This window comes from Haliotis rufescens, unplaced genomic scaffold (genome assembly GCF_023055435.1).
Source record: "Haliotis rufescens isolate VD_foot unplaced genomic scaffold, xgHalRufe1.0.p SCAF_63, whole genome shotgun sequence".
NCBI lineage: Eukaryota > Metazoa > Mollusca > Gastropoda > Lepetellida > Haliotidae > Haliotis > Haliotis rufescens.
The window spans coordinates 2,287,501-2,302,221 of record NW_025964354.1 but is presented as its reverse complement, the minus strand read 5'-3'; the positions used below and the strand labels follow the sequence as shown (position 1 = coordinate 2,302,221).

Below are 14,721 nucleotides of genomic sequence, written 5' to 3'. Positions count from 1 at the left end.
TTGTGAACTGATGTTATAGCATGCACAGACATGAATAATGCAGCACATTTAGTTATTGTGTAGCTTCTCACTGATTCCTGCTTGTTGAGTTAACCATCACAATAAAGTCTACCTATGCATTCATATTTAACTTAGCCTTGTCGTTGACGCCATGTAGATTTCGTGTCAGATCATGTCCCACACCGCATCTTCGTCTTTGGATAGTTACCGTTTTAACCTGTTTAACCAGGCAACGATATGTTTTAGTTATGATGCTTGACCGCGTTTCGGCGTAGACGTTGTTCATGTTCATGCATGGATATTTGCTGGCCACTGAGATAGAACTGGGAGATATTGTCTGGCGCAAAGCCCAGTTGGTTCATTATAATCTCCCCACATAAAGTGCTTGTGCTATTTTCCTGAACATATCCGTGTACATGTCCATGTACATACTGATTGAATACTCTGTGTGTAGTTGACGAAATCCTTTTCAGTATTTTTGTATGTCCATGCAGTAGGTTATTTCAGATGCGTCTGAGACAAAGTTGTGACTTGAGAAACTGTATTACACAGTTGCTAGCTATAGTATTTACGAGGATTTAATAAATATTATTCATCACTAACGTCTATAAGCAGGTTGTTTTGTTGTGCCACGTATAGTGTTTCTGAACTATTTATATTGACATGTGATTATTTTCCGGCACCGATTAAATAATTTCCGTATATTCTTTCGTTTGGTCTGTTCATTGCAATGTAGTAATCTTTAGGTGTATGTAAAATCACAAACATACTTTCCGGAGTTGAATGCAATCGTGTTACACACAGGACGTCGTTTCGTAAGCTGACGTTGTATGAACCTTTCAACATAAGTGAACAAGGAAAACAACTCAAATGTTACAGGCGAGTTGTTGTGTTTTCTATTTCACTAATACAGTTGCTGTATTCGTAGTAAGAAGACATAATAAGCTAAGTTCCGAGGAGGTTTTGACAGGGAATCTGGTGGTCGTCATGTGCGACGATCCGGCTGTTATCGTGACACTGGACAAGGCATAGCACATTCAGACCTATCTATCTATGTGTACGTGCATATTTATCGCTCTAGTGAATGTGTGTGTGTGTGAGTGTGTGTGTGTGTGTGTGTGTGTGTGTGTGTGTGTGTGTGTGTGTGTGTGTGTTCATGTGTGTGTGCGTGTGTGTATGTGTGCGTGCGTGCGTGTATGTGTGTACGTATATGTGCATGTGCGTGTGCATGTGTGCATGCGTGTATGCGTGTGTGTGCGTGTGTGTGTATGTGTGCGTGCGTGCATATGTTTCTGCGTGTGTGTTTGTATGTGTGCGTGTATGCGTGTGTATGTGTGCGTACGTGAATGTGTGTGTGCGCGTATGTGTACGTGCGTATGTGTGTATATTTATCGCTCTAGTGAATGTGTGTGTATGCGTGTATGTGTGCGTGCGTGTATGTGTATGTGAGTGTGTGGGTGTGCGCATCTGTGTATGCGTGTGTACGTGTGTGTGCGTGTGTGTATGTGTGTGTGCGTGTATGTGTGCGTGTGTCTGTGTATGTGTGTTCGTGCGTGTGCGCACTGTGCGCGTGTGTGTATGTGAGCGTGCGTGTATGTATTTGTATGTGCTTGTGTGCATGCGTGTGTGTGTATGTTTGCGTGCGTGTGTGTTTGTGTTCGTGCGTGTGTCTGCGTATGTGTGTTCGTGTGTGTATGCGTGTGTACGTGTGTATAAGTGTGCGTGTATGCGTGTCCATGTATGTGTGCGTGTGTGTGTATATGTAAGTGTGCGTGTATGTGTATGTGCGTATGGGATCATGTGTGTGTGCGTGTGTGCGTGTATGCGTGTGCGTGTGCGCGTGTATGTGTATGTGTGTGTGAACATGTGTATATGCGCGTGTGTGTGCGTGTTTGTGTGTGGGAGAAAGTACGTATTTACATGTTAAATACGTGTGTGCGTGTTCACACGACTTGCTGTTACCTAATACTTTATGCCAGTGACAGTATTTTCAAACCGAAAGTAGCGCTTGCACTACGCAACTTCCTCATGTACATGCACACCACCTAGAGCAGTCAAAAGCCAATCCCCTGTTCGTACAGTCCACACTTTGTAAATGTGCCACCATGTCAGAATATAATAACGACGAAACACCTCCGTGTTCGATAAATGTTTGTTCTCCGGCCAAACCTCCATCTCCCATACAGTGAGGTCATCATTATAAGACACATATTGGCTGACGTTATATCAACTGACGTGTAACATCGACCTTTCTGTTTCCGTCATAAATGATTGTTGGCTTTTACGGAAGTAGTCAGTTTGACACTGTGTTCCGTGTCATCGTGTCACCAGTAACAAATCATGAATGTCTTTGCCCCATAACGACAGGTTAACAACGTTGAGAGTTCGTCGAGTGTCTGTAAAGGAAACATAAAAGTACGTTTCACAGAGATATCTTCAGTAATTCCCCAACCGATATCATTGACACTTATGTAACTGTTAACACATATTTCATTGAATATGTATAATACGTGGGTATATATGATCACAGTCACACCCAAGGATAATATGCATGCTTGTAAATATACACTTGAACTTACATGATGCATTTATTTCTCATAAGCAAAATATATATGTTCCTAAAACCATGCATATGGTCACCTCTTCCTTTGATATAGTTACATATCTTCGGAGGTTCAGGCCAAATTGTTGTTCAGGCCATATTCGGGAAACTGTAGATCATATCAGTTCAGAAAACACGAAATGCTCGACAACAGGACTTTTTCCAAATTAGGAAAAAAATATTTTTGATGACAAGGAATGTGATGCCAACATTACGATATGTTCAAGTCTGTTAAAAAGAAACAATAATAGCTACCAAAGGATTCCAATAATCCTATCTTATACTGTAATTAAACAGTTGCGTTTCAATGTGTCTGATTCTGCTGATGTATGCATTATCAGTTTTCAACAGATCATGTATTTATCTAGTCATTTAGTGTTTAGTGGATAGTCACCCCCTTCGATAAACTATCAATGGCAAAGCAGATTCAATGAGCGAGTATGGTTTTACGCCACTTTAAGGAATGTCACAGCAATATCACGACAAGCGACACAGAAAGTGGATTCACACATTGTACCCGTGTGGGGAATAGAACCCTGCTCTTTAGTTTGACGACTGAATCTTTTAGCCAGTAGATTACCCCACCGCTTCTACTACTACAGCTACGAAATTGTTATTTTGCACACACAGCACATTGCACATATTTTCATATACAGTAAACTACGTTTGTAACGACCACGCTTATAACGAACTGACCGATGTTACGAAGTTATTGTTAAGTCCCGGTCATGTGTTGTACATATGTTGTATATATGCTTGTAACGAACACGCTTATAACGAACTGACCGATGTTACGAAGTTATTGTTTAGTCCCGGTCATTTGTTGTACATTTGTTGTATATATGCTTGTAACGAACTACGGTTATTACGAACTACATTTAGTGGTCCCTTTCAGTTCGTTATAACCGTAGTTTACTGTATTGGATATTGATGTTATAAAATTTATGTTTTGACTTTTTTTCTCGCCAATATAAATTTTGATACACCCAAAATGTCTAAGTGATTACTTGCTTGCTTGGGTGCTGGCTGGCTGGCTTGCTTGCTTGCTTTCTTACTTACTTACTAACGGAGGTGAATCACCAGGAAGCAATTTTTATTGTGTGTATGTTTCATATTTCAAATATAGCGTTAATCATCTTGAGGTAAATGAAACAAGAACAACGTACACGGAAACAGTGTTTTTTATCGTTCACATACACGTCTTCCTCGATCTGCACTCTAAAAACAACTTTCATCAAATCAGTGTGAAATAGTCTGGCAGCGCATTGACACAATGCAACGTGTGTGGAGCTGCTTTCCTTATTCTTGGGTCGTGTATTGTCTTTTGAATTACAGCCACATTGGAGCAACAAGTAAGCAAATTTAAAATAATATTACTTACATCGCTTCCGCCATATATGTATTTGAGATGTATGTCTATGATGGCAACAGGCCTTTTCGAAAAGGGTAAGCAATTCGTTAGAAAAGCGACAGAGAATTGGCATTTTGTATCGAAATACTTGTTACTATAAAACCTCAACACGTGAGTTCAAACAATCTCGCGTATCTCGCGAAACAGGTGTTTTCTTGGTGGTTACTGCTGCAGAGGTCATTCAGTAAGAGTCGGTAAATCCATGGATTTACAAGGGTTGTAAGAATGATTGTCTTGACACATGTATTTGGATGTTTCGTCAGAAAAGTTATACAAAATTGGCCTTTTATATTGAGTGAGTGAGTGAATTAAGATTTAACGTCACATCGGCAATATTTTTCAGCCATATCGTGACGAAACAAAATTTGACATCAACAATATAATTTTAGCTGTATAAAATTCTGCCGACGAAGGGCAGTATAAAAACTAGCATATCACAGATATTCGTAAAACTAGTTTGAGAATATGTTAAAATAGATAACTAACTTAATCATTCGACAACACATTATAAAAACGGGCTATAGATCGCCACCAACTGAAAGTCGATCACCGCGCTGGGGATCATGGGGACTTACAGTACTTTTGCTACCTGCATGGACTTCAGTCGGATTTACATCATCCCTCCAGTTGTTAGCGACGACTGACATAATTTCGCCAAACATTAAAATAACATATATGCTACGATTAAAAAAGTGGAAGAAATAAATATACTTTGAAAGACGTGGTCTTACATCCTTTTATATTGAAATTATAAGGTTTAACTGTGTTCTTGGTCCATACCTCCAAAGGGGCGGTCGGGTAGGCTAGTGGTTAAAGTGTTCGTTCGTCACGCCGAAGGCCCGAGTTCGGTTCCCGACATGGGTACAATTAGAGAAGCCCGTTTCTGGTGTGCCCCGCCGTGATATTTGCTAAAAGCGGCCAAAACTATGCTCACTCACTCACTCATACTTCCACAACTTCATGAAATCCGTGTTGTATTGTTCAGCTGCTGCAGGCGTCTATGCTCGCCTTGGAGGACCTGTGACTGTGACGTGGGCCATGTCTCCCATCAAGGAGTTCAAGGTGATGAAGGAATACAGGATAGTGTTTCAGATAACTGGCAGCAATAAAGTAACACTTGCTGATGAGGAACTGAGGACAAGGATTAATAGCGACTCATTGTCCTACACACGTGGAACCTTCAGTTTCCAACTGTATAACGTGACCCCCTCTGACGCTGGCCAGTACAGCTGTCACCTGGACCCGACACGTCCGCCGTATAGAAGAACAAGGATGCCAAACTGTGGACAAACACTTTATGTTATAGGTAAGTACCTGCAGGGTTCTGATGTATTATCGAATGTCCATGTGAGCTTAATGACTGTATGTTTCGACTCCAAAATTCGTTCTGTGTGTGATCCTTGGTTCGGGCACACCGTAAACATGCTTCTAGGTTTCGACAAGATGGTAAACGTAACTTCTGACTCTCCTCCAACATTAAGCTGACATGCCATGATGTTATAGGTGAGTACTCGCGGAAGAGTGTCTTATGTGATCATATCTCCCCTATAGAAGAATCAGGATGCCAAACTGTGGACAGACACTTTAAGTTATGGGTAAGAATTTGTTTCACAATATTGTTTAATTATTGTACCCCTCTCCTTCACAACCGCTAACACCATCGCAATAAATGAGACACATGTTTGTTCAAAACTATGTGAATGGAGAGGATGCTTGTGACGTTTAAGATATTTTTCTCTTGTAGCGGAACCACATATGCCAGTACGACAAGCAGTTTTGTGTCCATGATGAGATTGTCACAAATGTCAGTGTGGCATATTTCGTTAAGCTGAAATGCGTCTCTGAGTTGTGCCCTATTCATTGACCATTGGTCTGAACCCGAACCAGGTAGCCTGTAGATATAACCGCGCAAATGTTTATGTTGACCCGATCTCGCAGGTTTGGCAAATGTTTCAATTCCCTATTCTTGGTGTAGTTACATCTTATCAAAATATCAGATTGTTAATCTCCATTTTCCATGACCATACTAAACACCTACTGTTTGGTGTTAGCGAATATATCGAGTGAGGTATTGTGGGTTGAGTCCAATGATTTATATGGGTTGTATAAAACAGCATGCATGTGCTACAATACTGATGCTATTACATCATTATACTTATAGATCAGAAAGACTTTCATGTATTGGTTCTATTAGTTCTAAGTGACTATAATTACGTCACACCATTCACTGTGATAAATAGAGAGTGTTTAGTTATTTGAACGGTAGTCCAGTTATATGACGGTGTGTCAGCTTGATGTGGTAGTGACAAAGTATATCTTGGTGGAAAGGTAAAAGTGGGAAGTAGAAAATGGCCAGATTCCAAGCTCTGTGTTGTCCAGAAAAGTCTAAATACACGTTTTCTGCTCAAAATGTATTGCCACACATAAATTGGATACTGCAGTAAGCACAATGTATATCCTGTTTCTGTAAATATCAACTCAGCGGGGATCTGGCTGTCAAATCAGCTCCTTAAAACTGTTGGTCATTGTGGTTTCAAACCTCTGAAAGACCAATCAGAATCGCGTACGTCTTTAATTGAGTGTATTCTATAATCAAGAGAAGACAGCATTAGTGTGTAGTTTGCTTTTTGATTCCCAGTGTCAATTGTCTAGAATTGATGCTTTGCATTTTAGATTTTCATCACCCCTACATACATCTTGAAAGGGAACATAACAGAACCGTGAACCTGACATGCAACTGTAGACTACGGATCTATCCGGATAGCGTCCCAACTGTGTCAGTCACATGGAGAGAAAACAATATCAGGCTGTATAGTGGGGAGAGAAATCACATGGCGTCATCTGAGACGTGGAGCTCTGTGTATGATGGGAGACAGATAAACCACACCAGCACCTTGACCATTCGTGATAGTTGGCGGGAGAACGACAGATACAAGTGTCAGGCTGGAGTGGGGGAGATACAGTCTGAGTGGAGTGTGGATATTGCACTAATATGTGAGTGGTTTGAACAAACACGTCAATTAGACATGATTTTTACTTCAGTTATACCTCAAAGGATTAATAATGACGCGTCCAACGCAAGATCACCGTCAATGTCAATATACACTGGTCGAGTTGATTGTTGGTGGTGAGTTGCATGCTCATAAACATGAGTGTGAACCAGTTAGGTGCTGGAAGGGGGGCTTTCACCTAAAAGTGTTCAACGGGACGTGTGTATCATGATTTCCATCTGAGCTTAGTATTTTCAATAATTCCTGTCTGATCAGAGACAGTAGTGTCATGTGCTGACGACAATACGTAAATACTAAACGAAAAAAATCTATTTTACAGATTGGTCTGATGATAACAAGAACTACACTGTGGTGCCTGGAGGAGAGGATGCCATGATGACGTGGAAGATGCCCTCACTGGAGAGCGGGTCCTACATCACGTCGCCCTCTGGTCCACATTTTATGTGGAAGCTATCTGATAAATGGAATGTTGGGCATACCTATACCTCACGACTACAGATCAAGGGAGTTAGTCCTTCATCTGAATTTGTCATTGCACGTTTGTTGCTTCATAATGTTACAGCAGCTGACGCTGGCAAATACTTCTGTGTCAGCGGATATCGCCGTGTACCTCAGTGTGGACATAAGCTGATTGTCTCACGTAAGTAGCTCAGACCAGACTCCATTGTTCACAGACCTCCGTCGTATGGCAGGAGTCTTGCTGTCTATGGCGTGAGGTCAAAAACAAACCCTTACTTCACTGTGCAAATTGTTCGTGAGGTGGGTGCTGTTGATCGGGCAGGAAAAATGTTTTGTCCTTTTGGGGGCACCTTATGTCTTGAAATATATCAAGCAGCGTCATAGATTAAAACATGTATTACTCCATTATTATAGCACTACTTGTATTATACTTTGTATTCTACAAAAGCAAGCATATATAAAGAGTGGGAAGTACAATAATCTGATATAAACCAGTTCTCATGGACAAGCGTCACATTGTAACCCCAGGAAAGCTAGAAAAGCCAGACATCACTGACACCGACAGCTTCAGTCTGAATCAAATAAATAATCGCCAGTGATTTTCTTACAGAAGATATGATCATTTTTAAATGGATTCATATATCATGTGACATTGTGATGTACACTCATCTATTGTAACGCAATTTGTATGATTCTGTTCTATAAATATTCATTGTAAACAATTGTAATTTGGGGAGTAAAATAAATCATCAAGTTCCCATCCTCCACCAGGAAAACCAGAGGAGGCAATCATCACTGCCACCAAGATCAATCTGAATCAAGACAGAACGCTGATATGTTCCACCACGTCCCGGAGTCTTCCCCGGGACCACAATCTGACCATGTCCTACATCTGGAGAAGAGACAACGCCAGGCTGCTGAGTGGAGGAAGGCATCAGGTGTCAGGCTCCACCTTGACAATCCCTGATGTCAGAGAGGAGGATAGTGGGAGCTACTCATGTCAGGGTAGAGAGGAGGGTGGACAGGTGTCGGGATGGAGCAGCATCTTTGTCCTCATTGTGCGCCAACGTATGTGTACTGTCTTATATTCTCTTAATATATGACTATTTTTTTATTTGTGTACATATAAGAATGTGTCTTGTAAACCTCAATTTAAAAAGATACTTATGAGAGTCACATGGCCAAGGATGCTTGAGCTTCATATCAGCGACCTTCATTGGCCATTCCAGGTAGTGGATGGATGTTATATATGGAGAATGTAGGAAAATCAAATATTCTTTTTATGGCTTTTGCGCATGACCACGAGTGTAGATTGTATGAAGAATACATTGTGACGTATTCTATGAGATTGTGTTTCTTAAATGACTTCAACACTCGATCATGGAATACGAATAACTACATATGCGTTGTTTCAGATCATGTCAATCCTAGTATCTTGATGATAGTGTTTTACTATATACATTGGGATACATCAGAGAGTTTAACTGCATGTCCGTTCACGATTGACCTCACTGCGATCCATCCTAGTGAACTATATGAAGAAATGCACATCCAAGCCTTGGACTCGATCCTTGTTCAGACTGACAATTGACAGTTAACAGTATATATTTACCTTAGTATCTATTTGATAGATCTACATAATCACCTTTCAATGATCTGCTTAGTAATCAATGATGGATGACACGTGTATTCGCCACAGGTTCATGACCAACTTTGGAAATCTGTCCCCTCACGTTTTTAGTGTCGGCCATTTTGACGTGTTATATACGATTTAAATGTATTACGACACACTGGGGTAGTTCTTAAGGGATGACTGATGATATTATTATAATTTATTTGTTGTAACCAAACTACAGAGCAATTAGCGCATACATACTGATGAACTATCTTATTCTGTGCTACTGTTGGTTATTGTATGGCTGTCAGTGTAAAAATGAAGTCACATGCACTGCATGAAGTTGTATAATACATTATCCGAGGTTTAAAAGAGTGATATACAAATCGAAAGAATTGCCTTTCACTTTGTGCGAGTTCATTGGAGTATGAACCTTCATACGCCAATGAACTCACAATACGTAAAAGTCAGTCCCTAATTAAAACCATCTGGCGGACATTATTCAACTAATATCAAATCCAGAAGATCCATTCTACCATGTTCATGTTATTTGGAACTAAATATGGGTACTGTGTTACTGATGACAATTTCATGAATTCATCTTCTTTTACAGCAAGAAACTCAACATTCATAGGCACACGTAAGTTTATTTCAAATTTAGGTAGAACAGCTTCTTCGGAGCATATGCTGATGAAGGAGTAAGCATATACGCCGAAACGTTGTGTCTCTCTTAATAATGAAGTTGACATCAATAAATTCTCTTCCTTATAAGTATCAAATTCATCTGAATTGAAGTGACACATGACCAGCAATATACAACTACGTTACACAGAAGACAAATACTGTGTTTCAAAGCTGTCAAGAAGCTCTAGAATCACACTAATGCTCACAGTTTCCAAGTTGATGTTTCACATGACAGTTGTAAGTCTGCTCTGTATTTTGATACATGTAAATACTTAAACCTTTGTAGATGTTTCAGATACGACCACAGCTGCCATTAGCTTCATCATTGGCTGTTCAGTGGAGGTTATCACTCTGTTTGCCATTGCTGTTGTGGTCCTTCTCCGACGGAAGTCTATCAGGGGTAAGATTTGCAATACTAAACCACTGCGATAAAATGCAATCTGTAAATGTAAATATACTGATCTTGTAATTGTATAATCAAATGATTCTGGTAGTTCGTCAGGAATATTTTGATCGGCATATGAATATTGCTTATCTGTACACCAAATTCCGTCCCATGAAGATGTCGGATTTTGAGTGTACCTGTAACATATATGTGACGATATCATATAGATTTGAGGGAGGAACTGCATTATTATGTTATTATACAGGTCTTGTCATATTTGCCTTGCTGTGGACCCAGGGTTATTCATATACACCCATTCAATGACATATCTATTAATTTACGATCTTAATTATATGTTTCCAAGTAGTACCAGTTAGTTGCAAGAAAATATGATCCACGCTCTAATGAAGTGTAGTGGCAGCAATCTATTGTCTTGCTGTGATTGCAATGTTAGGAATTCAATAACGCGCAAGAGCCGTATTGGCCCGAAAAAGCACCATTGTCTCTCCGGTGCCTCTATGTTATGTGGGCCGATTTAATTGTATTATGGACAGTAGATTGATAATAAAACATGTTGGTTTTGGTATTTTGTTGCAGAATACTGCGATCGAAGGTACGTCATGTTGTGTTGATTTTTAATGGGTACAAATATTACCCTGTGTGTGAGTGAAATGTTTCATGAATATAATTGAATAATTACCTGTCCATTGATTGAGTTTATGCAATTCGTTATGTGGGCAAACAGTATTTGATTTGATGTATCCATGGGTTGTTTAGCCCCTTAATGCCGAGTGACAGACAGGGTAACAACAAGCGCCATCTTTTAACGTCTTTTGGTATAACCGGGGATTGAAACCCCGAACCTTCGGTCATGTGCTGTTGGTATAGCATTCAGACGTATAACATTGTTTGGCAGTGCTGTAATAGTTGATTGTGTGCCGTATCGCAAATGACATATTATTCGTTTATATATCCCCAGATTTCGTGATTTGTACATCACACCTACTGACAATACAAATCTATCCCTCCACCAAATGACTGATCCAGAGTATGATGTTATTGATACATATCTGCCACAACAAGACTCAGCTGAAGGACACAGACCACATGTTTCAAGTAGCTCGGCCTGTCAAGGGGTTTCATTTGGAGCTCTCAGTATGGACCAAATGCCACTCCAAAACATGACTTATCCTGGTTATGATATCATCGGTGAAATGGTTATGCCACACCTAGGAGCAGCCGAAGGACAAAAGACAGAAGTTACCAGTAGCCTGGGCTGTCAAGAGGACAGTTTTGTGACTCACAAAGTGGAACATCAAGCAACCATGGAACCAGACCAAGGACATTTGGATTATACTGAACCAGAAACTACTTCAGACTCAGGGAGCAAGGTACATAGAAGGCACGAGAAAAACGAAGTGGATGAAAATGTGTCTGTGAGGCAACACAGTATGACTGTACAGGAACCTGAAACAGTCCACGATGGTGTTACTGTAATTATGTTAAACCATCTCGAGAAATACTATCCTGATGAAAGCAAAGATGAAATTGGAATCTCCTTTCAACGCCCTTCAGAAGACCTTGAGTCAGTTAACTCTCACGTAGGTGCTCAACCAGACACCGGGTTGAAAATCATGTCTGACTTAGACAATGTCATTACTAAAACAATGTCCATTCACACTCGAAGAGAAGGGAGATGTAGGAATGCTGAGAAGGATGTCATTAGAGAGAATGCTGAAGCACATCAGGAGTTGGTAGAGAAGGTCTTATCAGAGATTGACAGTACAAAAAACAGTGCTGACATGGAGCAGAATTCCCTCTATGAAGATGTAATCACAGCTGATGAAACTGAACCCTCGTGCGATGATGGATATGAAGGTTTTATGGCGCAAGGTCAGTACCATGACTATGAAGCATTATAACCTGTCTGAAGCTCATTGGACTAATAGCCAAGCCAACCCAACATTAGTCCGCCATCTGCCGTTATCTGAGGTTACAGCACATGCATTTGATCCCAGTATTTGGTTCACATTTCAGATTCATGTAGGCTGCGGGTCCGGCGATACGACATTCACTCTCAAATAGAGATGTTGCCTTGCTCTGTGTACTAAGTTCTCTTTTTGTGTTATTTTACTTTGATAATACATGTCACATATTCCACAGTGTTGAATATGCTTGCTATTGTTCTCACATAAGATGACCGTTGTCCCGTGTCAACTGACATACTCCACCTGCTGTTTTTAATGTTTTCTCTTTGGACAACTTTTGTCACGGCTTGAACTCATTATGATTTGTGTACATAGTCATTATCTATTGTAATTATTTTTAATGCAAAGCTGTTGTGAATAATTCTTCATATTTTAGAGTATTTTATAACTATAATCAGTCACATCGTTTCATGCATGCTGGGTTTCGACATTTAATCACCATAAACACAGTTCGTATTTAATAAAATTTCTCATTAAACTCCGAATGTTTCTGTTTGTTGTTTTTCGATAATAATTCCAAAAGAAGAAATTTCATAGACTAACATTCTACCTGTAACATGAAGAATAAATGAAGTCACAATGTCATAACACATGTGGACCTGCAGAAGTAGCTCATGCTATCAACCATTGGTTTGGATGGAGCAGGTTCCAATATGTGCAGGTCACTGTTTCACATCTGGGACATGGTTTCACGTCCTCCTGGTGACAGGCTCAATTGATCTATTTTATAGTTTCCGGACATGAAGCATTTTTTGTTATATTTTCTTGGACAAATCCATTTACTTTCTGTTTGAAATACACAGTATACATAATGTTGACCCGATCTCATGCTCGGGAAATTGATTATGGAGAATAGGTTAAAAACATACTACCATGACATGAATCCCGCCTAACGTATATAATGGATTCAATCATCGTTGACAACAGCTGCACAAACATGCAAACACACACACACACACACACACACACACACACACACACACACACACACACACACACACACACACACACACACACACACACACACACACACACACACACACACACACACACACACACACACACACACACACACACGAGGAGTTCATGAAGTACAACGATGTCCACCATGTCCGTGTTTATGAACGAAGAATCAATCATTTATCCAAGAAGTGTTTAACGATCTACCACCAAGCCTCCGCCAACCATATAAGGATGTCGTCATTATAAGACACATATTGACTCACAACGTCGAAAACCGCGTGACCTTGCAAATGGACTTTCTGTTTCCGTGATGAGTTATCACAGGCGTGATTAATCTTGCACTCGGTGTTTCGGTGTCCTTGTTAGAGGTATAGGAGAATTGTAACTATTTTTACGAAAGTCATTTTAATGTCATCAACGTTATGTTTTGTTGTTATACAGTTTACTTTGGAAGCAAGTTGTGATCCTACATGACGTTAAACAGCCACTGGATACAACTTATATACGTTCGTGTCCATCGTTCTATAGTGCGTACGGGCGCATATGTATTTATCTGTGTCAATACTCGTAAGCATTAAAATAATTGTCATGTGTTTATGTATCTTAAAATACCATGTGAACAAAATAGGATACAGTTTTCGGAGTTTGTTTTCTTTTGTTACAGCCAGCATGATATATTACTAATGTTATGAAACAGAGAAACAATCGTCTTCTATATCTCTTTGATTGAAGTAATGCATCTTCAAAATACAAGTGACGAAGAAATGACATGACTGAGTGGAATAGAACATGATGAACACACGTAACAAATATGACTTGACTGAGATATCAGAGGACTATAATGTGCCGCATTTAAGACCTGCTCCAGCAAAGATTGTATTGTGGATAGAGGGGCGATATAAGGCTTACTGTGGAAATGTGTCTAAGGCGGAATTAGTAAGGTTTGGATATCGATGATCTCATATCGTTCAAAGTTGTCAACTAGTCAATTCCCGTCCATGGATCTTCTCACCTGAACTAGAATAAAAAGAGACCAGTAAAACTACCTCTTCTGTTTCATATTACAATATTTACATATGTGCAACAAGATCCATGTTTAATCTCCCAGCAGTGTTATATTTTACGATAAATAAAGACAACGGCAACGAGTCGTTATTACTTAAATACACGATAGCGCAGAATACATAATATCAAATGTTGAAAGTTTCACAACACAACCAAGCAACGCCCTGACATTGCTACATAAGTAAAATGTAATTTGTAGTTTGCTTATATTGACATTCACCCAATTTTCTAAGAGAGTGTAATTCCAAATATAACACATGTTATGCCTGAAATCATGATGCGATCACAGTGAATGAGGCCCCGATGTAATAGTCAATTACCAAAGGAAACAAGTCAGCTTGAGTTGCTTAGTGGTTGGGACTTTTCCAGTGAACATATACCTGATCTCCACCTTGAGGACCAACGGTATCTATCTATATTTTGTAACTCATCCTCCTATGGGAATGGGTACAGAACAGTAGGCAGGAACATGTTCCTGTTCTTAACATCTTTAAGTACTCTTTGTTCAACAGTGGAACATAACAAAGTTGATTGGTCG

General features: G+C 39.9%; 1 protein-coding gene across 1 annotated transcript; it reads left to right on the top strand.

Annotated features, from left to right (window-relative positions):
• Positions 1 to 3,836: 3,836 nt before the first annotated feature.
• LOC124150150 lies at positions 3,837 to 12,624 on the top strand. Its single transcript, XM_048387022.1, has 9 exons — positions 3,837 to 3,954; positions 4,999 to 5,319; positions 6,687 to 7,007; positions 7,344 to 7,664; positions 8,255 to 8,551; positions 9,712 to 9,738; positions 10,078 to 10,182; positions 10,765 to 10,780; positions 11,147 to 12,624. The coding sequence occupies exons 1-9, from the start codon at positions 3,876 to 3,878 to the stop codon at positions 12,087 to 12,089; spliced, it is 2,430 nt and encodes an 809-aa protein (XP_048242979.1). The 5' UTR covers positions 3,837 to 3,875; the 3' UTR covers positions 12,090 to 12,624.
• Positions 12,625 to 14,721: the final 2,097 nt, after the last annotated feature.

What these genes read in the sequence shown, in the direction of transcription:
- LOC124150150 (XM_048387022.1), top strand. Translation starts at nt 3,876, where the DNA reads ATGCAACGTGTGTGGAGCTGCTTTCCTTATTCTTGGGTCGTGTATTGT. An exon ending in CAGCCACATTGGAGCAACAA is followed by an intron (nt 3,955 to 4,998) that starts GTAAGCAAATTT and finishes TGTATTGTTCAG; the next exon opens with CTGCTGCAGGCGTCTATGCT. An exon ending in TGTGGATATTGCACTAATAT is followed by an intron (nt 7,008 to 7,343) that starts GTGAGTGGTTTG and finishes TCTATTTTACAG; the next exon opens with ATTGGTCTGATGATAACAAG.